At 33.6% G+C, this 23,628-nt stretch overlaps 3 protein-coding genes across 4 annotated transcripts; 1 reads left to right on the forward strand and 2 right to left on the reverse strand.

Annotated features, from left to right (window-relative positions):
• The first annotated feature begins 5,155 nt into the window (after positions 1-5,155).
• Positions 5,156-8,664, forward strand: LOC112516626. The gene is made up of 10 exons (XM_025123776.1): positions 5,156-5,380; positions 6,064-6,128; positions 6,206-6,267; positions 6,351-7,187; positions 7,283-7,346; positions 7,443-7,565; positions 7,656-7,766; positions 7,844-7,930; positions 8,029-8,174; positions 8,265-8,664. The coding sequence occupies exons 1-10, from the start codon at positions 5,164-5,166 to the stop codon at positions 8,479-8,481; spliced, it is 1,929 nt and encodes a 642-aa protein (XP_024979544.1). The 5' UTR covers positions 5,156-5,163; the 3' UTR covers positions 8,482-8,664.
• A 108-nt stretch (positions 8,665-8,772) lies between these two features.
• Positions 8,773-13,425, reverse strand: LOC112516627 (proline iminopeptidase). 2 transcript variants are annotated; one of them, XM_025123777.1, is made up of 11 exons: positions 13,190-13,425; positions 12,784-12,974; positions 10,895-10,993; positions 10,695-10,805; positions 10,560-10,622; positions 10,287-10,380; positions 10,117-10,214; positions 9,889-9,990; positions 9,316-9,429; positions 9,104-9,178; positions 8,773-9,023 (listed from the first exon to the last, which is right to left on the reverse strand). In XM_025123777.1, the coding sequence occupies exons 1-11, from the start codon at positions 13,296-13,298 to the stop codon at positions 8,925-8,927; spliced, it is 1,155 nt and encodes a 384-aa protein (XP_024979545.1). In that variant the 5' UTR covers positions 13,299-13,425; the 3' UTR covers positions 8,773-8,924. The 2 variants fall into 2 exon arrangements, with proteins under 2 accessions (XP_024979545.1, XP_024979546.1); XM_025123778.1 differs by lacking the exon at positions 13,190-13,425 and adding an exon at positions 13,067-13,135.
• A 4,984-nt stretch (positions 13,426-18,409) lies between these two features.
• LOC112516279 (receptor-like protein kinase HAIKU2) lies at positions 18,410-21,688 on the reverse strand. Its single transcript, XM_025123297.1, has 2 exons — positions 19,120-21,688; positions 18,410-19,044 (listed from the first exon to the last, which is right to left on the reverse strand). Exons 1-2 carry the CDS (start codon positions 21,686-21,688, stop codon positions 18,677-18,679), a joined length of 2,937 nt encoding a protein of 978 aa, XP_024979065.1. The 3' UTR covers positions 18,410-18,676.
• Between the last annotated feature and the right edge of the window lie 1,940 nt (positions 21,689-23,628).

Raw genomic sequence — 23,628 nt, forward strand, 5'->3', positions numbered from 1 at the left:
ATGTAAATATATGTATTTTTATTATCTTGTTTTACAGTATAATCAAAAGTTTTTAGTGTAACAAGACCTTCAAAAAGATTGAAACATCTCTGAAAATAAACACCAGTTTAGGATGTAATGTCCCACTTTTACTAACCTCTTTGGGGGTATATTCGTCATATTTATGTAGCGTACATGCATGCATCATATCTATATATCGCACATGTATGCACGTATCTATGTATCATACATGAATGCATCATATCTATTTATAGTATATGAGAACGGGGAAATTACATATAACTTTACATTAAAATCATATGTGATTCACACCTGGACAAATCGCTTGCTCACCCTTGCGTTAAATGGATCTCGTAATCGCATGTGGTTTAATGCAAAATCACATATGATTTGTCTGTTTTCATTTTTTTTTTATTTCGACTTTGTTCTACATTGATTATTGTAAATTACTGACTACACTGATTTTAATCTATGTGCTGTACTTTATCTGCTTGAAATGAATAAAACTTTATATATGGTTAGATTCCGATGAGAAGGAAAGTTATATTAAGAAGCGTAAGAAGAGATCTCTGCACTGGATCAATTCTAATTGAATGTCAACACTAATGAGGTGCACCAAGATACACCAGATGAATTCCTTCTTCTAAAACGCAATTCATGAGTGAGCATGAGATGAAAAGTGATCAAAGGTTCAGATGTATATTCCAGTTTGGTTTATGTAATATTCCAGTTTGGTTTCCTGTTTGGAAAAACCTAAATCTCTAAATCTATTTTCACTAATTCAGTGATGTATATCTGTTAGTTCATTTGGTACTGTCAAATGTAGATTGCATGTTCACGACCTCAATATCATCCAAAATATGATCGGTAACTGGTTAATAAGTCCAGTTATAACATTTCAATCTAGAAATTAATAGAACAGTTATTACATGCAACAAAAATACCATCTCGTTTTTGTTAACATATAATAAGAAAAGTTATGAAAATATGTTACTTTTAAATATATTTATTGTTTTTTTCCAATGTTATTTTATAGAAACGTGTTTTTAAAATATATGTTTATTGATTTATAGTTTGAAAATTGTCTATTTAAAAATACGTATATTTTGACAGAACCTTTTAATAATATGTTTTCAAAATATAAATAATTAAATGTATACTTTAAAATAAACTAAAAGGGTTCTCGTACAATGCATCGATATATATCTTGATTTTAATATTTTATTTTATCTTTTATCTCAGTCGATATTATAATATGGTTTTATGTAATTTTGAAAAGGCGATGATGTTTTTATTTTTGAATATGATATAAGTTTGAATATATCATAAAATTTTGACAAAAATATATCGATATTAGTATCAAATTAACTATTTAAAATTTCTCATTTTTTGTGTAATTTTTTAATTATAATTTAATTCAAGTTCAATAACGAAGTAATTTATATTTGGTTTGATAATATAATTTTCTTATAAAGATAATAATTAATTATTTTGTTAGAACTCGATAATTATCCTAATTATATTTTAGATTTTTTATATTTTAAAATGAGATGTTTATCCTCTATTTGATTATGTTTATCCGTAATTAGTTACACGAATTCAAACATGGAGCTTTAATAAGTTGTACTTAATGCATAATTTATTTGTAATCTTGAATTTTAAATAATATGAATCAATATACAATACTTTATGCATAAAAAATAGTTTTTAAAAGTTTTTATTAAAATACTTTATAATATAGTATAGATAAATAAAAGTATATGCATTTTAAAGGTAATTTACTCTGATAATAATAATAAATAAAATAAGAATTTTAAAATGAGTTTTATGTAAGGAAAAGGTGGTTCTTGTTACGGTGTTATCAAGAAAAATGCCAACCACGTTTTCTTTCTGATTGACGTTGTACTCGAAATTCTTTAGGGTTTGATTTGTTACACTAATTGGAATATGTATGTTTAATATGACTTTTACGTAAAACAGGCAGGAATAAAATGGAATATGCATGCTTTATCTGTATTCTTATAGAATAAACTTATATTTTACTAATATAATCTTAAATAAAACATAATTCTCTTCTAAAACATCAAACAGATCTCCTCAAAATATTATTTTTATACAGTTTCTATATTTTTTTTATTAATTTATGTAATTTATTATACATTAATTGATAAAAAAAAATAATGTAGAAAAGAGATAATAAAATTTAGAATCTACATGAACTTTTTATTTTTGTGTCATTATAATTGTTTTGACAAAAACTTTCTAATGATATATTTTGTTTAAAAATATAATTATTTTATTATAATCTGATAAATTACATAAATTAATCAGAATATATAAACAACTCGTTGGGGTAAATTGGTAATTTAACTTGACCTATTTAGTCTTACCAAATGCTAAGCTAAACAACTGTCATGTCCTGTCCTGTCTGGACACCAAACGCACCCTTAAGTAGCGTTTGGTACACAGACATAATTGGACAGGACATGACAGGACATGATAGAACAAGAGGGTAGGACTGGACAAGACTGGATTGAACATAACAGATTAACAGAAGTATGTCTGATGTTTGGTACGACTAGGACTGCACGAGACAAAATTAGATAAGTTACCCCCAAAAGTTATTTGATGATTTTAAATATTATATAATAGTTATAATTAACACAAATAAAGTAAATAATTAAAGAATAAATATTTGTACATAATTTTCATATTTGTATCAAATTTGAATGAAAAATTAGGTATAATTGATGGTAGTAGTGGTGGTGGTGGTAGCCAACGATAGTAGTGGCAACGAGCGGTGGTGGTCGGTGGCTGACAATGGTTATGGAGGTGAGGTACTCGTGTACAATGTTGTGATGTGCATTTTGATTTAAATTCGATAACTTAAAATGTCAATAATGTTTCATTTTTATCTCTGTTTTGTTCATCCGATGCTAGTTGTATATCTGTACCATGTAACCAAGTGTAAATTTTGAATAGATGTAAACAAGAATTACTTGGTACAATTAAGTTTTTACCAAATAAATATATAATTTGTACATTTTGTTTATATTTGTCAAGTTATGTCCGGAAAAAGGTTTTTTTTACAATATATAATTGTTTAAAGTCTTTTATAATATGGTATAGTTTCCTATGTATTTATGATATTATATAATATTATTAAATTTAAAAATATTCAATAATGAACTTATTTTAAAGGTATTGAGGAGATGATTATAATTTTGAAGATACTTTTAATATGATAAATATGTAAAATGAAAAATGAAAACACGATAAGAAATATAAAGAGTAAACTATGATTTTCGCCCCTATAGTTTGAGGAAGATTGTGATTCCCGTCCCTGTGATTTTGAAAATGCAATTTTCGTCCCTATGTTTTGTAATTTATTGTTGTTTTCGTTGACTCTGAAACTAAATATGTTAAAAATCATCCATTAACTTAGGGGTATTTTAATTTTTTTTATTTATTAAATATACTTTTTGGTTTTATTTTTGATATTTTAATCATTTAAATTTAATAAGACTATATATTTTTGGCTTAAATGCATGAAATAGAAACCTACTTTCACAAAATTTCTTATTATATCATTTTACTTTTGTTTTTCTTTATTACAGCAATATACTTTCAAATTATTTTTTATTAAGGCATTGTACTTTAAAAAATCTACCCATAATAGCAATGGGTAACATGTTACCTTTTAAACAGGTTAACCCTTTGACTTTTTTGCTTGTGTGGCTTTAATGAGGTGATTTGGATGACACATCATTTTGATGACTTAACTAAAATTAAAATAAAAACATATTTCAAATTATTATTAGTGATTTTCATTTTTCATTGYTATTATCTAAAAAAACATTTTTTTTACTTTTTCTTATTAGGTTGCATTTAAATTAAATATTCTTAGAGTAAAATATTTATTAAATAAATATGCAACATTATTTTCGAGATATATTTTATTTGTAAAAAAAGACAATTTTTCCTATTTTATGTTGTTCAAATAAATACATATCTTTTAAAGTTCTCTTTAAAATATTAACGAAATAAATTGTTATCTACAATTTTTTAATATTGTTATATTAATAAATACTTCAAAAAAATCTAATTAATTTAATATATTTATACGTCAAGTAAAAAGTTTTTAAACAAATATAATATATTCGTCAAGTAAAGATAATATTTTTTGGTAAAAAAAGAACAATTCTTATTTTCCTTTTTTCAAAAAACACATATTTTTTAAAAAATATTAGCGAGATAAATTGTGTTCTACTAGTTTTATTGATATTGGTATATTAATGAATAATTTAAAAGTTTTTTAATTCATTTAATACATTTATTAAAAAACATGTAAAACATTTAAATATTAAAATTAAAAATACARTGTTTAATAAGAAATAGTAGATGCTATAATAAAATAATTTTGAAAGTACAATGATGTAGTAAGAAAGTCATATCACTATAGTACATGTGAACAGCCTACGTGGACAATGAGGTGGCATGGAAACCTAGTATAATGGGTAAATTTAAATCAAAAGGTTACCCAATGTTATAATGGGTAAATTTTTCAAAGTACAATGTCCTAATAAAAAATAATTTTAAAGTACATTGTTGTAATAAGAAAAACTGAAAGTACAATGCTATAATAAAGAAATTTATGAAAGTAGATTGCTATTTTATGCATTTTGCCCTATATTTTTTAACAAAAAAATTATATACAAAATACATTATTTTGTTACTGTTCACAAAATTATATACTTTTTGGTTTCATTTTTGATATTCTTGGTCTTTCTCATGTTTATCTGATGAGAAAATTTATCTGGTAGGCACTTATCAAGTAAGTCTTTAGTAAACGGCTCCTTAATAGAAAACCAACCAAAAAGTCCTCTATTTCGAAAATTGAACTTTTGGGCTTTTGACTGGATTTGATTCTGATCCAATGGGCTGAGAAGCCTTATTCCAGTACTGAACCGGAGTCGGGTTTTAGTAAGAAAACCGGGCCCCGAAGAATGACGCAGCAGATACAAGGGTTCACAACGGCTAGTTACAGACAGCCAACAAGTTCAAAAATCCAACAGATCTCACACTCAAATCAATGCAACTGTGTGAAAAAATTCAACGGCTACATTTCTTTCTCTCTCTCGATCTCTTTCGTGTTGCAAAAAAATGGAGGAGCAAAGACTTCAATCAGTGCCGGAGATGATTGACGGCAACATCAAAGCTGAGGAAACGGAACCGAGTGCTGAAGAAAAGGTGAACAAGGAGGAGGAGGATGACGACGATGAGGAGTTCTATGAGAGGATTGAAGCGCCTAAATTCGTTGATTTTACTAAACCCAACACCTTTCGCACTGATGATCGCTACTGGTTCTGCTCCCGGGTCGGTATGTCAATCGAATTCCTCAGGTCATGTGTGTTCGTAAATTAATCTATGAATTCTGAATGTTTTGGAGGTAGAAGTTAGTAATAATAGTTAACTTAGGGTTTTCTTTGATCGGTTCTTAGTTGATGTGGTCCCCTGATTCGCTCATTCTAACAATTTAGCTGATGTTTGATAAAATTAAAGGCTAAAATCTCAAAATCTATGCTTCCAAGTATTTTGGGGAAATTAGAGTTGCAGTTAAGAAATTAAGTTACTTCAGATACTTCGATTGATGTTAAAATTCATAATTCGAGTTTTTTTCAATTAGGATATTACTCGACTATGATCAGCTACGTTAATTTGGATTATTTTCGTGATGGGGTTGTAAAAACTTCATAGGCAATTAGTCTATGCTTAGTGAACTTGAAAGTTAATCAAAACTTTGGATCTGACGAACAATTTTTCAACTCATCTTAAGAGGCTTAAAGAAGTTCAGGACATGAATTTCGTCTGAGTTAGATGGTTGGTAATTTTGTTGATGGGAGATTCTATAACTTGAGCCCACTGGATGAACGATGGCTTATTTGTTACTTTGGTTTAAAAAATAAGTTTCTAATTAGATTCGTATTTATAGATTGGAACTCTAATTAGATTACGGGTCTACAAGATGGGATTTCAAATTAACATGATCCGAATTGTGTTCAGGTTGTGATCAAAAGCACGAGGAGGAAATAAACCCAGAAGAGATCTCTAGAAACTTTGTTCTCCGGGTGAGTGCTTCTCTTTCTGTTGCAGTAACAATATGGTCGAATCGAAATGTGACCTTTTAAATGTAAATCGCTGATAGGTCCTGGCAGCAAGAAGTCCCAACATTAAGCTTCGGAAAGCACTGAATGGGGAACACTCCAGGTGCGTTCTTATAGACCATAATTCCCTCCTTAACAGAAAAGGCTGAGAATTAGATGCTAACACTTTGTATTCTTTTTCTTTAGCATGAAATGTCCACTTTCAGCTCCTGCAAAACCTTCCAAGTCCAGGATGCCGAGGTTAGCCGTGGTTTCTTCTTCGATTTCTTGCAAGATGGGTGATCCACAAAGCAAAATCAAAGCTACTTCAAAAGTTACTTCTACCCCAGTGGTGAAGTCAAGGCAAGTTGCTGCCAAGTATATGACAACACCAAGGAACAAAAACTGTCTTCCCAATCCCAGCTCCTTTCGAAGTGTTCAAAATCCAAAGACGACCAATGATCATGTGCCTAAGGATCGAACAGTAGCAAAGGCACTAGTTTTTCGCTCCCCGAAGAAGGCCATGAGTCTTAAAAAATCTGTTGAATTGCAAACCCCTTTAACAAAGATTTGTGAAGGGATGAAGAGGCTTGAGATAGCACGTCAAAAGAAGACATTAAAGTGTATCAAAAGCAAGCCCAAGCCAGAAACTGAAGATTCCTCTATAAGGCAATTAAAGATTTGCAAGGGTGATAAAAGGTTCAAGGATCTGGTACCTTCCAAGTCTACAAAGACTCAGCACAAGAAGATCCCAACTGACAAAGTGGTTGAAAACAATTATGGTGACATGGATGTCGATGTGACAGTGAGGGATGGTTCTACCTTTGATTGTACCAAGAAAGAAGAGGATCTGCAACCGAAAGAAACTTCTGACACTACAAGTTCACATGATTTGGGAGCTAAAATGAACTTGCCAAATTTAGAAGATAAAGAGAATATGGGAAGTGCTGAAGATCATTCAAATGAAACGTTGGCAGGACATGGGAGTGGACAAATGAATGATGATGGTAAAGAAAATGCTTTGAATCCTGAAGATAATAACAGGTATGATGGTCAATCTTACAATTAGTTATTCATGTAGTGCTTTTACTTCCTGGCTTTTGTGCACATCATAATGCCCATAATTTATGCACTTCCAGAGTATTTAACAACCGGCCACTGGGTGATAAGATTCTTAGCAAGGAGACACATAAAAAGAACAAGGTTAGATACTTTCTTCTTTTCTTGAAAATTTTCCTTGTTAAAATAGTTGCATTGTCCTTTTAGTTTCGAGTAGCTTGTAACTTTGGAAGTATGTAGGTTGTTCAAACACTAGATAAGAATTTGAAAGGCGGTCTTACTTCTATCGGTGCTGGTCCTACAGTGGTGAAATATAAAAAACCGAAGCCTACCAACATCAAGCCTTTTAGGCTAAGAACTGATGTAAGCAATTGTTTTTGCAGTATATGTTGTCCTTTACTTCATAAATGTTTTTTTTCTGTAAACATTTAAGATAAGTTAATGGTTTTTTAGGAAAGAGGGATTCTTAAAGAAGCTACACTGGAGAGAAAGCTTCATTTTCCTGCTCCTGAGAAAGAGGTTGTAAGAGATACAAGTGTGATAAAGAAGACATTTCGGATTCCAGTGAGTTGTCTTTTCTAAACACCAATCGACAATCTCCTATGCGATATATGTTTATATGTTATCATTTGTGTTGTCAGAAGAACGAGAAGTTTTCTATTGAACAAAGAAAGCACATTGATTCTACTAGTAATAATTGTGGAAAAGAATCAGCAGCAGGTGGAGTGGTGAGTTCTTCAAAAACAAATGATCTTTCTTTCTACCCTAATGGATAGTTTTCTTGAATACATTCACCAATCACTCTTTCATGAACTGCAAAAAACAGTCCAGTACAACTGCCCTAAAGATGCAAATGGGATCAAAACCAGTCCCTACTACTGCACGAAAAAACGCTGAATCAACACAGCAAAGACCCAGATCTATGACCAGGTTAAGGACACGATCACCTTCTCTTCAGCAACAGCCTCAAGGGTAAGCATATAATAGTAGTCTCAGTATGGTTTCTCGAATCAACAAGAGAAATAACACACAAACTCCTTTATCACTGGATTGTATATGTAGGGTTGCTTCACCTAGGAAGGTAGGTCAACAACGACTCGGTGTAATAAAGGAGAAATCTTCTAAAGTGAACAGTGATGTTATGGTGGCGGAGAACAAAACTAGAGCAACTTGTGCTGCAAGATCCACATCGCAGACAAAGCGGCCTGTGACCATTGCTAAAGAACCAAACTTTCACAGCTCACGTCGACCAAGGAGTTGCCCAAAGATAATTGTTTAAGGCATGGTGGTGGTTTTGTTGTATGTAAGATTCATTTCATCCATCAATCATTCATTGAATTTCACTCACTATTTTCTCCATGGCATTTGAAAGACTTTTGTAGGCATTTGTTCAATTATTATGCTACAAAATATTTTGTAGCCACTTATATATCTGATTGGCTCTTGTGTAGAACAAGCTTTTGTGTAGAACAAGCATTTGTTCAAATATTTTTAAGTATATATTTATATACCGCAAATGAACTCATACACCCTTCCTCAGTTTTGTTGATATAAACTATGAACATAAAAATTGTCTAGAAACACAAAATAGATTTCAATAACAGGATCTCATCCATTGATTCAATATGGCAACAGAGCTCTTGTGGTTTTCAATCTGTTCTTAAAACTGAAGCAAATAGCTCAAAATGCTATAACCCTTGTGTATGAATTATGATTCTAAAGTCACTTGGTCCTTCTGATGTTCTTCAGCTTCTCATTTGCTGCTACAAGTTCTGCTGATATGCCAGGTTCATTAGCCGAATGGCCTGCATCTGCTACCACCTGTTTTAACAGCAAAAATGTTCTAGTGATGAATTTTGCAACCACTAATCCCACACGATACTTGAAATGGTATTTCATACCTTAAAATCTGCCTCTGGCCAAGCTTTATGCAGGTCCCATGCCGACATCATGGGGCAGCAACAATCGTACCTTCCCTGAAAAATATTCCGCAACCTAATGAAAACTTATACAAACACTTTACTAATCTGTACCTGCAGTTCTAGTAGTCTAGATTAAGGGTATATTTAGATTTGTTACAGAAAATGATTTAAATGACCATTGTGGCACGTACCTGTACAATTACAGCATTGATATGCTTGATCTTCTCAATGTTATCCAAGAGATATGTATCTGTTGAAAAGAATCCCCTATTTACAAAGTAATGGTTCTCGATCCTTGCAAAAGCCTGCATGTTATTACAACCATTTACTCCATAGCAATATTGCAGAACAACAAAATATTATTTGCAGAAAGAACATATAATTTGTGCTTAACTATCGTGGTTTGAAAATCACATGTAATCATACAATATAACTTCTTGTTGTGGTTTCGGGGTATTCAGATTATGCATTTAGAAAGTAATCATATGATATTAAATGATGGAGATAATGTTTGGATGTGCTTCTACTGTTTGAAGTTGTGATAATCAGATAATTGCCATGGGTTGAGGCATTAAAAGTACCACAAACAAGTGGTTTCCAAAACGAACTATGAAGTATGTTGCCAAAAAGACAATGGAACCTTGGTTCGATACTATTTTAGTTCACAAACTTCAACACATCAAAAAATATAGATAGATACATATATATATATATAGAGAGAGAGAGAGAGAGAGAGAGATAGAAGAGTCAAGAAAGTAAAATACCAGCGAGAAAGCATCATTGTCCCCTCTCTTAATAGTCTCTTCATTTGGTAGTAGATGAGCAGTCATCATTTCCCATTTGGTCCATGCCCTAGCAGCGGCATACTGAGAACGACATTCACGAAAAAAGTGGATATGACATTAATGCTTCACAACAATAAAAACTAAAAGAAACAATGACTTCAATTCTAGTGCGCATAACCGTTGCTATAAAAAGGAAACAGATCTTACTTGTGTTTCCAAGTTATCAGAATTCAATCTCTTGTGGTAGGCCTTCACAAAGCACTCTCTTTCATTTTCTGGTATAAGATCTCTAAATGGCTCCCACGCTGTTATAAATTATAAAAGCGATCAGCGACTGATAAGAAACGAGAATGGCAAAGAGGGTAAGAGAAGCAGACCATCAGGGTATATTGCTGCAGCACCGCCTTCATAAAACCAGTCGATCTCTTTCTGCCTCAATAAGAAGATCCCTCTAAGGACAATCCCAGTGACCTTAGAATGATAAACGAGAAAATAAACAAAGTCAAAATAAGGCGTTTGACTAACGTGATCGAATAATTGTCACATAGGGGGGCATATATGCATTTGACTAATTGTCGAATAATTTCATAAAATTATGTGACGAGAAGATACTTGGATAAATCAGGGACACATTAAACCAAAAAGGGTACCTTATCAGGATGCGACTGGCTGTACGCGAGTGCAAGAGTGCTTCCCCACGAGCCACCAAACACCTAAAAACTCGAAGATGAGAGACAAGTGCGATCCACATTCACCAAACTATCCGACATAGATGAAAAACAAACCTGCCATTCTGGAATTTCGAGGTGTTCTCTTAATTTTTCGATATCTTTAATGAGGTCCCACGTTGTGTTCTCCTCCAACGAAGCATGGGGCATACTCTTACCAGCTCCTCTCTGGAAGAATAACAACGTGGTGAAATAACTTCAAAACCGTTTGGTACTTCAGCAGGCACTTACTATTTAGCAGAGGTTTGATAATGAACCTGATCAAAGAGAATAATGCGATAGAATTCAGGATCGAAAAATCTTCTATTACTTGGTGAAGTTCCACCTCCCGGCCCACCATGGAGAAATACAACCGGCTGAAAGATATGAAAGGATCATAAATAAGCTGCATGAAACAAAATATACTGCAAGATTGCAACAACGAAAACGAATCCCCAAAACTTTGAAAATGGCATTTGAATCACACGGAGAGCCCAACATGGATGTCATATCCCCTAAGACAAAGCTTCCCCAAGAGCAATAACGGCAAGGAATCCACAACCCATGTGGTGTGACAAGCTCTGGAAAGGCCTCCAGGAATGTTGAAGGCGAAGTCCATAAACCAAACCAAACCAAACCAAACTGACCCAGTAAACCCCACCTAAAAATAGGGTCTGAGAGTGCGATGTTAGCAGACCTGACTTCTACCCCTAAAGAGTAGAGCGACTGTTTTCATGAAGACCCCCGCTTGGTGCCAAAGTCCATACCATACTATAAGTATGGGATAAACTTGAATGTCAAAGATTTTAACATATTTTCTCCCTTAGAAACTAAAAGTTGATACTGTTCACATAGTTTAAATAAGTAAGAACTAAAAAGTCAGTCTTGCTAAAAGCTAAAAACAACTACATTGAAGTCGCTTTCTCATCTAAGCTTATCATATCAAACATATGACAAGTGTAGCATGCTCATCATCCAATACATTGAGTTTACAGTGTCAATTCATACAAAAACCACAGAAGATTCTTGAGATATATTTGGAGGTTGGAAGCTATCGACAATCTATGCACAAAATATGGTTCGCAATCACCCATTGATGTTTTATATACACAATTCGGATATGGGGACCACCGGACCACCTAAAAGTGCAGGTAAATCCCCAAATAGGTCCTTGCACAAACGTTTTGTAATTATTGTTTGATATACTTTCTCTCTATGTTGTACTAGTTGGAATCAAATACTGGCCCCTACCATTTTTCCCAAGGACAGCAGATCTCACTTTCTATTCTGCCTGTGAGGATTGTAAAGTGGGATAGGCTTGTGGCCTTATGGGGGGCTAGCTTATTGTATGTGCGACGCATTTTGTATCATTAGGTTTCATGATATGTCATCTATGCTACTACTAGGCTTGTACACTTTACAGTGCATAATGGACTTTTTTTGATGAGTAATGACCGTGGGTGTCCAGGCCAGCTTTCTCACACCTTAACTGATCCCAGGGGACCCTGAAGATAACCTGGTGGCCCTAGGAGGCTAGGAGACTCAAACCAGCTCCTATCCAAGACCTAGCCTTTATTTACCCGTTGAGCTGGCCCTCAAGGTTTGCATAATGCACTTTAAAGACTCCCAATACAGTTTTCTAGTAAATCCATGTGTTCCTCACTTCTGGGCATGTGTGTGATCATAGAATATTTTGTATTTCACATCTTTTAAGAAAATATCGAAATTAGTATCATCCCCTTGCATACAGGACACCAGAAACTTCCCAAATTCACAATTTCCCTTTTGATGACGAAAAAAGTATCCCATGTGAACCACAAGGGTGGTGCCTGATTGGTTTGAGCTGGCTCCATAGGAGGAACAAAAATCCCCTTGTGGCCATGGACCAGGCTACCTTTGCAGCAGGCGGTTGCCCTGGGAATAGTCGGCTCGCAAAGCGGTTTGGATATCCAGGTTAATAAAAAAAAAAAAAAAAAAGGTATCCCATGTGTGATTCCAAGCGGATTAATCTCCTATAATGAAATGAACATCAATTGGATTGAAACATACTCCAAGGACCATCCAATCCAAGATTGGCATACATAATGCAGAAAACTAAACATGAACAAAATCTTGAAAAGTGAAATCACTAAATTATAATATAGAAAACAGAGTGATGATGACTAACATGGCCAGAAGGATTTCCAGATTGCTCCCAGTAGATTTTGTGCAGATCAGAAACTTTCAAGAACCCAGTAGTATATGGCTCTAGAGGTTCATAAAGATTCTTGTTCAGCTCTTCCTTTAAATCCATTGATTTTGGTTTCAGCTGTATTGATTCAGAACAAGTCCGAGCCCTAAACACTAAATTCCTTCGTCCTGCAGAAAACCCAACAAACTTTCTTTGATCATCAAGAAGGGTTCGATCTTGAAATAATCGAATCACGAAACTCGGCCAGATCAATGATTACCAAACAAATTAAGAAGAACCCACATGGGTTTGGTACAAGAAATTCATACAAGAAAAAGACAGTTGATGAAGTCTTTTTAAAGATGGAATCTTTAGAGAGAGAGAGAGAGAGAGAGAGAGAGACCTGCGAGAGAGATAGTGTTGTTGTGGGGAAATGTAAAGAAGAGATTATGGGATTGATGAGAGGTGATGGAAGCAGTGGAGTGAAGGAGAAGAGTAAACCCTAAACTCATTTGAGAAATTGATAAGGATGGTTAAAATACAGTGTAAAAATGGCCGTTTATTTAGGTTTCATTTGGCAATTGGCATGGATGATGATGATTGCTGATTGGATTCCAATGAAATGAAGCTCCTCTTTTTTCTTGTAAATCCAGTGATTCCATCATCACAAAGTGGTAACTACTTTTATAGACATCCTTCTTATTGTCTTAATTTGTATTCTATTAAATAGGTTTATTGCAAAATGTAATCACATATATCTTGATTTTAGTATTTTGTTTTATTCTATTTATGTTGGTATAATAGGGTTTTAACCCAACTTGATGAACCGGATATCTTTTTATTTCTTGAATTTAATATGATTGTTGAAATTCTATTAATATATACATTAGACAATTATATTATCACGTACGCTCTTCATATACACATATTTTCAATCTATTCACATCTTCATATAACTCATTCGTATATATGTTCAGTAACTTCGTATGTAAAATTGAGAAAATTAACTGACTATGATATATGTAAAAAGTATGGATAAGTTTTATCAAATGGTTGATGATGAAAAATAAATTATAATTAGAGAATTAACATATTTAAGGTCAGAATAATATTTTAATGTACCAAAGTATCAATCCGACCAACTCTTATGGTTTGGGTTGAGTTGGGTTAAGATTTTTTCAAACCGCAAGTATCAGGTTAGGTTGTTCAAATGTCTTCAACCTGATCAACTCAATCTATGAACACCCCTACTTTCAGGTGCATTCATTCAATAAAAATCATGGGTATGCCGATGCTTAAGATGACAAATTTGTCTTATATATAAAAAAAATTATATTGATGACATAATGTTAATAAATAATGCAATTCACATGAAGAAAAAAGATCATATATATTCATATAATATAAATAGTTTGTAATCAAAAATTGAAAATAGAAATTGAAAGAGATTCATAACTTGGTTTTTTTCTATTAACCTGGATATTCAATTGCGAGCCGACTAATTCCAGGGCGACCATTTTCTTTGCAGATAGCCAGGAGTCACCGCATTTGAACCTCCATCGTAACAAGGAGATTTTTATTCCTCCTTGGATTTGAACCTGTGACCTTCAGCTACTTTTGACCTTTAGAGCTAAACTCAAACCAATCAGACACCACCCTTGTGGTTATAACTTGGTTTTATATGTGCATAAGTGATATTTGTGCATATCCATGACTTTGTGAGTGAAGTAATTAGGTAAATAAGTATAAAATACAAAATTTAAAAACTAAAAGAACTAAGAATAAAATAAAACAGTTACATCCTGTAAAAAAAATGCATGCCACGAGGCCCACGACGTGTTGTAACATTCCTAAAATTAAAAAATTAGCAACTTGCAGAAACTCTGAAATAAGAATTTCACTACAAGCTTTACCCAACAAAAGAATAGTTGATGTCGATTATTACAAGGGAAAAACAACGGAGTTAAGGTTAACAACCTCCTATTCTAATTCGTACAAGAAAAAATTATTGACCGGGTGTCACTAACTCCCGAAAGGTTGCTATCACCAAGTAAGGCGTCCCAAAAATGCTATTGAGTCTATGTGGCTCAAGCTAGCATGGAACCAACTATCTCTAGAAACCCCACCAAGATAAGCAACATTAAGAACAAGTTTAGGCTAACAAGCCTAGTGAGTTCAAACATTTTATACAACTGATAAATTTATATGCATAAATAAACGTTATATATTTGTGTGTGTGTGTATATATATATATATGTGTGTGTGTGTGTGTGTTTGTGTGTTAAGAGTCATGTAATTAGATTGTAATATATTTGAATATATAGATATATATATATATATACACACACACANATATATATATATATATATATATATACACACACACACACACACACATATATATATATATATATATAATTACATGTAATTACATACATATATATATATATGAAATGATAAAATAAATTTGTAATTAATGTGTATATATATATATATATATACACACACAATATATATAGGGGCTCATTCGAGGAAAAACTGATTAGTTCGTGGTAACCGTGAGATCCTATCTCAACCACAAATCAATAGATAAATTAGAAAATTTATAACTTTGGTAATTTTGAATTAAAATTTTAATGCAAGGACATTTTAAGTATTTTTCTCTCCTTTCTCCTCTCTCCTCTCTTCTTTCTCCGTCCTCCGGCCACCGTCCTCCGGTGATACCACTGTGATACTTAAAAATATTGACTATGTTAAACAAAAGACACAGTGTGATACCCAAGCATATATAAGATACATTGTGATATCATTGTGTTATATTTCTGATCGACCACAAACAACCTCAGTCTGATACCCAAGCGCATATATGATGCATTGTGATACCATTGTGGTATCACCGGAGAACGGTGACTAGAGGATGGTGGCCGGAGAACGGGGGACGGAGAGAGAAGAGAGGAGAGAGGAGAGTTTTAAAATACCTAAAATGTCCTTGCATTAAAATTTTAATTCAAAATTACCAAAATTATAAATTTCCTAATTTATTTATTGACTACTCAAACAAAAATCAACATAACTAATAAAATTCATTTAACTCATGTTTATGTAAACACATGCTCGAAAAGTGTATTAACTAAAAAAATCTTTTCCAAATGAAATCATACTACTTATATTTCCAAATTGCTCTTAACATAAAAATATACATTATGCATGTGAGTCAGTCATGTGATGAATGGGGAGTTTTGATGTTATCACTCTAAGACCAGTGCTCGAGTAAGCATGGTGGTCATGTCAGTATTGTGGAGAAGGACCCGTATGGGGTTGGACTCTAGGACATTGCAGAGATAGACTCATGTAGAGTCAGACTCCGGGATCTATGAGATTTTGATGCATTTGGTATTGCGTTGGTACCCTATTGGGTTGTATATGTAGCTAGTAGCATGTGGTGGTACTCTATTGAGTCTTATACGAGGCTAGATCTTGTGGTGGTCCTTGTTAGAGTCATATACAGAGAACAGTGACTCTTGTGGTGAAACTCATCTAGAGGATGAGTAGGAATCTTTGTTACCGTTGGGGTTAGCAGTGGTACTCATTGAAGTCATGTATGAAGCTTAGGTCTTTGCGATGGCACTCGATAGATTCGTATATAGAGCCCAATAACCTTGAGAAAAGCTCAGTAACGTTGATAAATGACTTACTTTGTGCTTCACCACGATCGATGGAAATAGGTCCCCTGTCACATAAGGGTGTTGTTTTGGGTATTGTGTTTTATCCATGTTTTTAGTGACATTTTGAGTATGAAGTGTTTTCCATGATTTATGGTTTTTGTGTACTGGAACTTATTAATGTTTGATGTTTTAGATGATTGAGTTGTATCCATGTTTTCAGTAATTGAATATTAAGCCTTTTTTCGCATTTTGTGTGAGTATTGGGTTTTGTTTTCATGTTAAATGGATGTTTTGATTAATGGGTTTCCATTACAAAAATGGTATGTTTTTGGAAAGGTGTTGCATATGTACTAAATACATTTCATTTTGGAAATTGTGATTTAAATAATATCTCTTCAGTTTTACTGTTTTATATTAAAGATGAAAAATGTTTGAACTCATTTGCCATGTACAACAACCTCATATGCGACCCCCACATGCGACGAGGGTCATCTAAGTCATTGTTTCTCTCATGCGGCTTCAGCTGCGATGCGACTTAGGTCGCATGGCGAGCCACGAGAACCTCCTTGAAAGTCAAAAAATCTCCGATTTTGCTATCTAATCGACCCTAACAACTCCCAAGGTTAAACACATATCATTAAATTTTTAAAAGATGATGGACATTAAGCATACGAAAATAAGTTTCGTTCATCCATAAAGGATGTCTATCCAAACACTAGTGTTACACATGCCTCAGCCCACACCAAATACGAATCATAAGAATCGAGAATCTTATTATATTCAGTTTGACATTCGTATCGATACATTTTTCAGGGTTTTTTACCAGAATTTTAAATTAACATAAACATGTTCAAAATATTAATTTTGGATCTCGATTTTATAATAAATTTTTATATTCCAGTGTATCGCATGGATACTTATTTAGTTTACCAATAAATATTTATTAAATTAGTAACCGACCCTGGCGACTTTTCTGACGGTTAAGAAGCACCGAAAGTCAACAAAATAGTGTTTATGTGCAAACATTCCGGAAAGCTACACGAATTTTCCCAAACATTCCAGAAAATCATATGAATCACTGTTCACAAATATAAGAATTATGATTTAAACTTCAACACAAAAGACCAAATCTTCTTTAGCTCATTTAATCTCATAACCAATTCCATAAGAGTTTAGAGCTTATACACTAAAGAAGATTATATCACTCTTGCTTTAAGGTTCATATATATATATATATATATATATATAGAAAGAGAGAAACTTGGAATCATGTGAAATCAAAGGTTTTTCGTGAGACCCGTAAGATCAATTCTCAACCCTTGGATTAAATCTACAATCTGAACATTCATAAACGTCACGAGACTTTCAATAATCATAAAATTGTCACCGTGCAACTTTAGATCATTAGATCATTAGCTTATAAAGTTGATCAATGAACATAAATTGGTCTTACGGGTCTCACGAAAAACCTTTGGTCTCACGTGAACCCAACTCCATATATATATACAAACATATATATATATATAAATATATATATATATATATATACATATATACATATATACATATATATATATATATATATATATACATAGATATATAGGGTTGAGTTCACGTGAGACGGGTTTTTCGTGAGACCCGTAAGACAAATTTATGTTCATTGATCAGCTTTATAATCTAATGATCTAATTGTCTAAAATTGCAAAGTGGCAATTTTGTAATTATTGAGAAGTCTTGTGGCATTTATGAATGTTTAGATCTGACGATTGTAAATCTAATCCAATGGTTGAGAATTGGTCTTACGGGTCTCACGAAAAACTATTGGTCTCACATGATCCCAAATCTAGATATATATACATACATATATATACATACATATATATAACACAACACAATACAAGTAAGAATGTGTTACATTTATTAAATGATACGTTCGTTAATTAAGAAAAACATAAGGATTGACTTGATATATAATTTTTTTTATTTATCTGACTATCAATTAAATATTAAATGTGAACACTTGTAACAATATTTCATCGTGTAATAAGAGATCTGGACCCTTGATCACTTTTAATCTCAAACTCATCCATGAATCGTACTTGATACGAGGATTGATCTGGTATAACTCGGTGCATCCCGTCCTAATGGCAGAACTCAACCCTTTTGTCTACAAACTTACAGATCGTTTCATTTACATATGCTATTGCTTGTGGATGTATAAAAATTTAGTCTTTCTCGATATGGATATCATTATCAATCACGATATCGACAGGTGAACGAGGCTCAATTCGTTCCAACATTTGCACAACCATCCTCATCGACGGTCTCGATGCAGGTATCTTCATCGTGCAACGTATTGCAATCATCAGCATCTCGATTGCATCTTCTTTCCAGCTATCGCCTGGAATGGTCGGGTCCAACAGAGTGATCGCGTCGTCATTCCTCCTCATTTTATCGTGAACCCAACATACTATGTCCTTGTTCTCGCCAAACTCTGGTTGAACAGGTTTTTTCCCTGTTACCAACTCCATCAGAACAACTCCAAAGCTGTAGATATCACTTTTCTCGGTCACCTTGAACGTATATCCATATTCTGAAAGTAAAAAATAAACGTTATAACTTTTATTATCATAAAAAAATCATCTGGAAATAAAAATGAGGGACTTACCAGGAGCGATGTAACCATGTGTTCCTGCTATGATGTGCGTCGAATCCATGACCTTATTCGTTTGCACAATCTTCGCAAGTCCGAAATCAGCTATTTTCGGCTTCATTTCCTCATCTAACAAAATATTGCTCGACTTCACATCTCGATGTATCACGGGTCGATCGCACCCGTGATGTAGGTACTCCAATCCCTTTGCGGCCCCTATTGCAATCTCATACCTAACATCCCAGTTCATTTCAACCTTCTGATACGTATGTAGTCGATCCCATAAACTACCATTAGGCATATACTCGTAAACAAGTAGATTCGAGTCCTCACTCGTGATGCTACAATACAACTTCACGACATTTACATGTCGAATCGAGCTCAAAGTGGCCACCTCCGCGTCGTATTCCGGCCACCTGATTTTTCGTTTCGGTAATATCGTCTCACCACTCGGATAACTCTTACGATCACCGGAGTCGATACCAGACTTCCACATATGTTTCACGGCCAATTTCTTCCCGCACCCCAATTCGACTTTGTAGACGTTCCCGGAACCCCCTTGACCGATCAAATTCTCTTGTTTGAGGGATCGCAGTATTTCCCCTTCGTTGATGCTTATGACATGAAACTGTTTCATGTCCCACGAAAAACCTCGATCTGTCAGATTTTTGCGATCTTTTCGCCTCGATTTTACAAAGAGAAAGCACGCTAATGACAACACCAACACGAGTGCACCGGCTATGAAGCAATATTTTGCAACGTTCAAGTCACTGGACTTATGAGAAATCGGCGAACACCGCCGGAGATCTCTTCTCCCTTCGGCACATAACCCGGGATTTCCGGCAAAGCTATTGTTGTAAGCCTCCGCCAATAAAGATTCCGGCACCCGCCCGATCAACATGTTGTTTGAAAAATCGATAAGGCTTAGCTTTAATGACGACAAACTCGCCGGGATTACACCAGAAAGTTTGTTACCGGATAAGTTTAAGGAGTTCAAGCTTGGTAAAGAGCCAAGACTTGCCGGAATTTGGCCGGAGAAAGAATTTCCGGCAAGGTTTAGATCACTGAGAGAAACACATGAACCAAGAGACTCTGGAATAGCTCCAGAAAAGAAATTACCTTCTAAATGAAGACTGTTCAACTTCTTCAGGTCGCCAATTCTTGCCGGAATTTGACCGGTGAACTGATTCGACATCAACTCCATTTCCACTAGAGATGAAACTTCAGATATCTCCTCCGGCAACTCGCCGGAAAAACGATTGTTAGCTATAAAAAGCTGTTGTAATGATTTGGCTTCACCAATATTAGGTGTCACTTGACCCTCGAACTGATTCATTGTAAGATCGATCAATTTCATGCTCGGCAAACTCCAAATCCCATCTGGAACTCTCCCGGAAAGTGAATTATTGTTCACTCTTAACCGGCTCAACGAAGAACAATTGGCATAAGTCTCCGGCAAGCCACCGGTGAACGTGTTCTGAAGCATCAAAATATCAAACATCTTCCCATTTTTGCACATATCTGGTGGAATCGAACCCGTCAAGAAATTCTCTGATACATCAATGTATTCAAAATCAGCCCACGACCCAATTTTCGCAGGGAGTTCTCCGGTGAACTTGTTATCGTAGATTGAAAATTGCTTTAAGAACTTGAATTCTCCGAACTCGACAGGGATTTCCCCAGAAAATTTGTTCTCAAACAACTGCAACGACTCCAACCGAGTCAAGTTTCTTAACTCGGAAAGATCGCCTTCAAGACTGTTATTCGAAACATCGAGTTTAGCAAGCATAACCAAGTTGCCAAACCCAACCGGAAAAGTCCCCGTGAGTTCATTGTCGTAGAGCTCAAGCTCTTGAAGGTTGGTGAGTTTCGTGATCGCCTTCGGGATTGTTCCGACCAGATAATTACCGGAAAGCTCAAGACTTTGCAACAAACGGAGGTTTCCGATCTCTTCTGGGATCGTCCCTTGGATGGTAGAGTTTGTTAGATAAAGAGTTTGTAACTTGCCAAGCTTCAAAATTTCCAAAGGAAACGGATTCATTTCAAATGGGTTGTCTCCTAAGCTCAAGTAAGTGAGATTGTTAAGACTTTGAAGCGATTGCCATGGAAATGGGCCGGAAAAACCACTGAGGTTCAAGTTTAGAAACTGTAGATGGGTTAAAGAAGATATCTCCGGGAACTCGCCGGAAAATAGATTATATCCGAGATCAAGATACTGCAAGTGGGTGCACTTTGATAAGTGAGAACTAATGGTACCATGCAAAAGATTTGATCCTAGTGAGATTTTCTCGAGTGATCCAAGTGAACAAATTGAATCAAAATCAATAGTTCCGGCGAGTTGTTGTTGCGAAAGATTGATTTCTTTGACGGAATTCTGGCCGTTACAGACGATTCCGGTGAAGTTACAAACCGGATTATTCTCATTCCATGTGCTGAACACTGGTAAGCTTGAATCACCCAAATCAGTGCTGATTTTGAGAAGAATCTGTCGTGGGTCAGATTGGGAAGACGAAGGAGCGATGATGATCAAGAAAATGAGAAGCAGAAAAAAAGGGTACTGACCGGAGATGGATTCCGGCGACATACCGGCTGCGGGAGTGGATATAACCAGTGAGGACGGCGGCCGTTTGCAACTAGGTGGGAAAGTGAGAGTTTTGAAGTGTTGGAGTTCACATACTTGGATCTCAAAAGATTTCGAACATCAAGTAATCATTGTTCATTAATCGTGAAATTCTGAATTTATGAAACCATAAATAAAAATAAACATGTTTTGATTGGATGGAAAAATGGCCTCCAAAGTTGACGCAAATGGTTCCACATGGGCGGTTTGCTTCAATCAGCACACGCCAATAACGAAATTAAGCTAGTCAATATGTTTATGTTTCTTGGAGTCTTCATTTTTTGTATTCTTTTGATATTATATATATATATATATATATATATATAGACTTGGGATCATGTGAGACCAATGGTTTTTCGTGAAACCAGTAAGACCAATTCTCAACCATTTGATTAGATTTACAATCGTCAGATCTGAACATTTATAAACACCACGAGACTTCTCACTAATTACGAAATTGCCACCTTGCAACTTTGCAACCATTAGATCATTAATTCATAAATTTGATCAATGAACATAAATTGGTCTTACGGGTCTCACGAAAAACATTTGGTCTCACGTGAACTCAACCCTATATATATATATATATATAAAGAGGTTGGTTATTATACAATCCTTGACATTTGTACAACCAATATAATCCAATCTCAGTCGTCTATTTCATTTGATTAATATGTGATTTCATAAAAGTTTTGATTGTTTCATAATATAAAGTATTGATCAAAATTAATGAACCATATTTATCTTCCTTAAATATTCAAATCATAATAAATGAACTCTCATTATTTTCATATATATCTCAATTTATTGGGTTGCATTGGTTGTACAAATGTAATAAATTGCATTTGAAACGAACTCTCTCTCTCTATATATATATATGTATTTCGATTATAAAAAACCCCACAAAATTCAAGCTATTTGGATAATACCTTTATTAATTTTGTTCAAGGGTGCAATCTGTGAACCGTATTAATGATATATTAATATGGTATTTGCACAATGTAGCAAGATACATCTTGATTTAATTATTTTAAATTTTAAGTAATATACATTAATAAATAATACTTAATGGATTAAAAATAGTTTTTAAGAGTTTTTATCAAATCTTTTATAATAATTAAAAAAATATTTTATTGATTTTGAAAATTAAAAAAATTACAACTTAACCAACCATATCACAATATATTGTGTATATGTTAAATAATTATATAAAATTTCACGAGAGTGTCCATTCACGACCCCATTTTTGGATAATTGTTCTAAGAAAAGAATAAAATAATAATATTTTTAATATATATATTAGAAGGGTACTCATACAATGCTGAGATATATCTCGATTTCTATGTTTTATTTTTATTCTTTGTTTCTGTTTATATAACGAATATGTTTTTATGTGGTTTTGAGAAAATTGACAATGTTTTTATTTTTGAATAAAATATAAATATAAATATATTATAAATATTTGAAAAATACATCAATATTAATATCAAATTAACTATTTAATGACGAAATAACTTATTTTTTGTTTGACAATACAATTTTTATAAAGATGATAATTAAATATTTCGTTAGAACTTAATAATTATCCTAATTCATCTTTATATATGTTATATTTAAAATAAAATATTTATCATATATTTGATTATGTTTATCTATAGTTAGTTACACAGATTCAAAAATGAAGCTTTAATAAGTTGTACTTACGTACAATTTACTTATAATATTGAATTTTAAGTAATATGCATCAATAAACAGTACTTTATACATAAAAAATAATTTTAAAAGTTTTTATCAAATGCTTTATAATATAGTATAGATACATATATTATAACTAGAAGCGTACTCGCGCAATGCAGCGAGATACATCGTGTTTTTAATATTTCATTTTATTCTTTATCTCAGTC

This window comes from Cynara cardunculus (assembly GCF_001531365.2).
Source record: "Cynara cardunculus var. scolymus isolate 2C chromosome LG 8, CcrdV1, whole genome shotgun sequence".
NCBI classification, from domain to species: Eukaryota; Viridiplantae; Streptophyta; class Magnoliopsida; order Asterales; family Asteraceae; genus Cynara; species Cynara cardunculus.

Bases quoted from the DNA above. Each gene is read 5' to 3' on its own strand.
- LOC112516626 (XM_025123776.1), top strand. From the start codon at position 5,164: ATGGAGGAGCAAAGACTTCAATCAGTGCCGGAGATGATTGACGGCAAC. The intron at 6,268-6,350 runs GTGCGTTCTTAT...CTTTTTCTTTAG, and splicing joins CTGAATGGGGAACACTCCAG to CATGAAATGTCCACTTTCAG. The intron at 7,931-8,028 runs GTGAGTTCTTCA...TGCAAAAAACAG, and splicing joins AATCAGCAGCAGGTGGAGTG to TCCAGTACAACTGCCCTAAA.
- LOC112516627 (XM_025123777.1), bottom strand. From the start codon at position 13,298: ATGAGTTTAGGGTTTACTCTTCTCCTTCACTCCACTGCTTCCATCACC. The intron at 10,806-10,894 runs GTTCATTATCAA...TTATTCTTCCAG, and splicing joins GCATTATTCTCTTTGATCAG to AGAGGAGCTGGTAAGAGTAT. The intron at 9,179-9,315 runs GTACGTGCCACA...AATATTTTTCAG, and splicing joins TCAATGCTGTAATTGTACAG to GGAAGGTACGATTGTTGCTG.
- LOC112516279 (XM_025123297.1), bottom strand. From the start codon at position 21,688: ATGTCGCCGGAATCCATCTCCGGTCAGTACCCTTTTTTTCTGCTTCTC. The intron at 19,045-19,119 runs GTAAGTCCCTCA...TTTTACTTTCAG, and splicing joins ACATGGTTACATCGCTCCTG to AATATGGATATACGTTCAAG.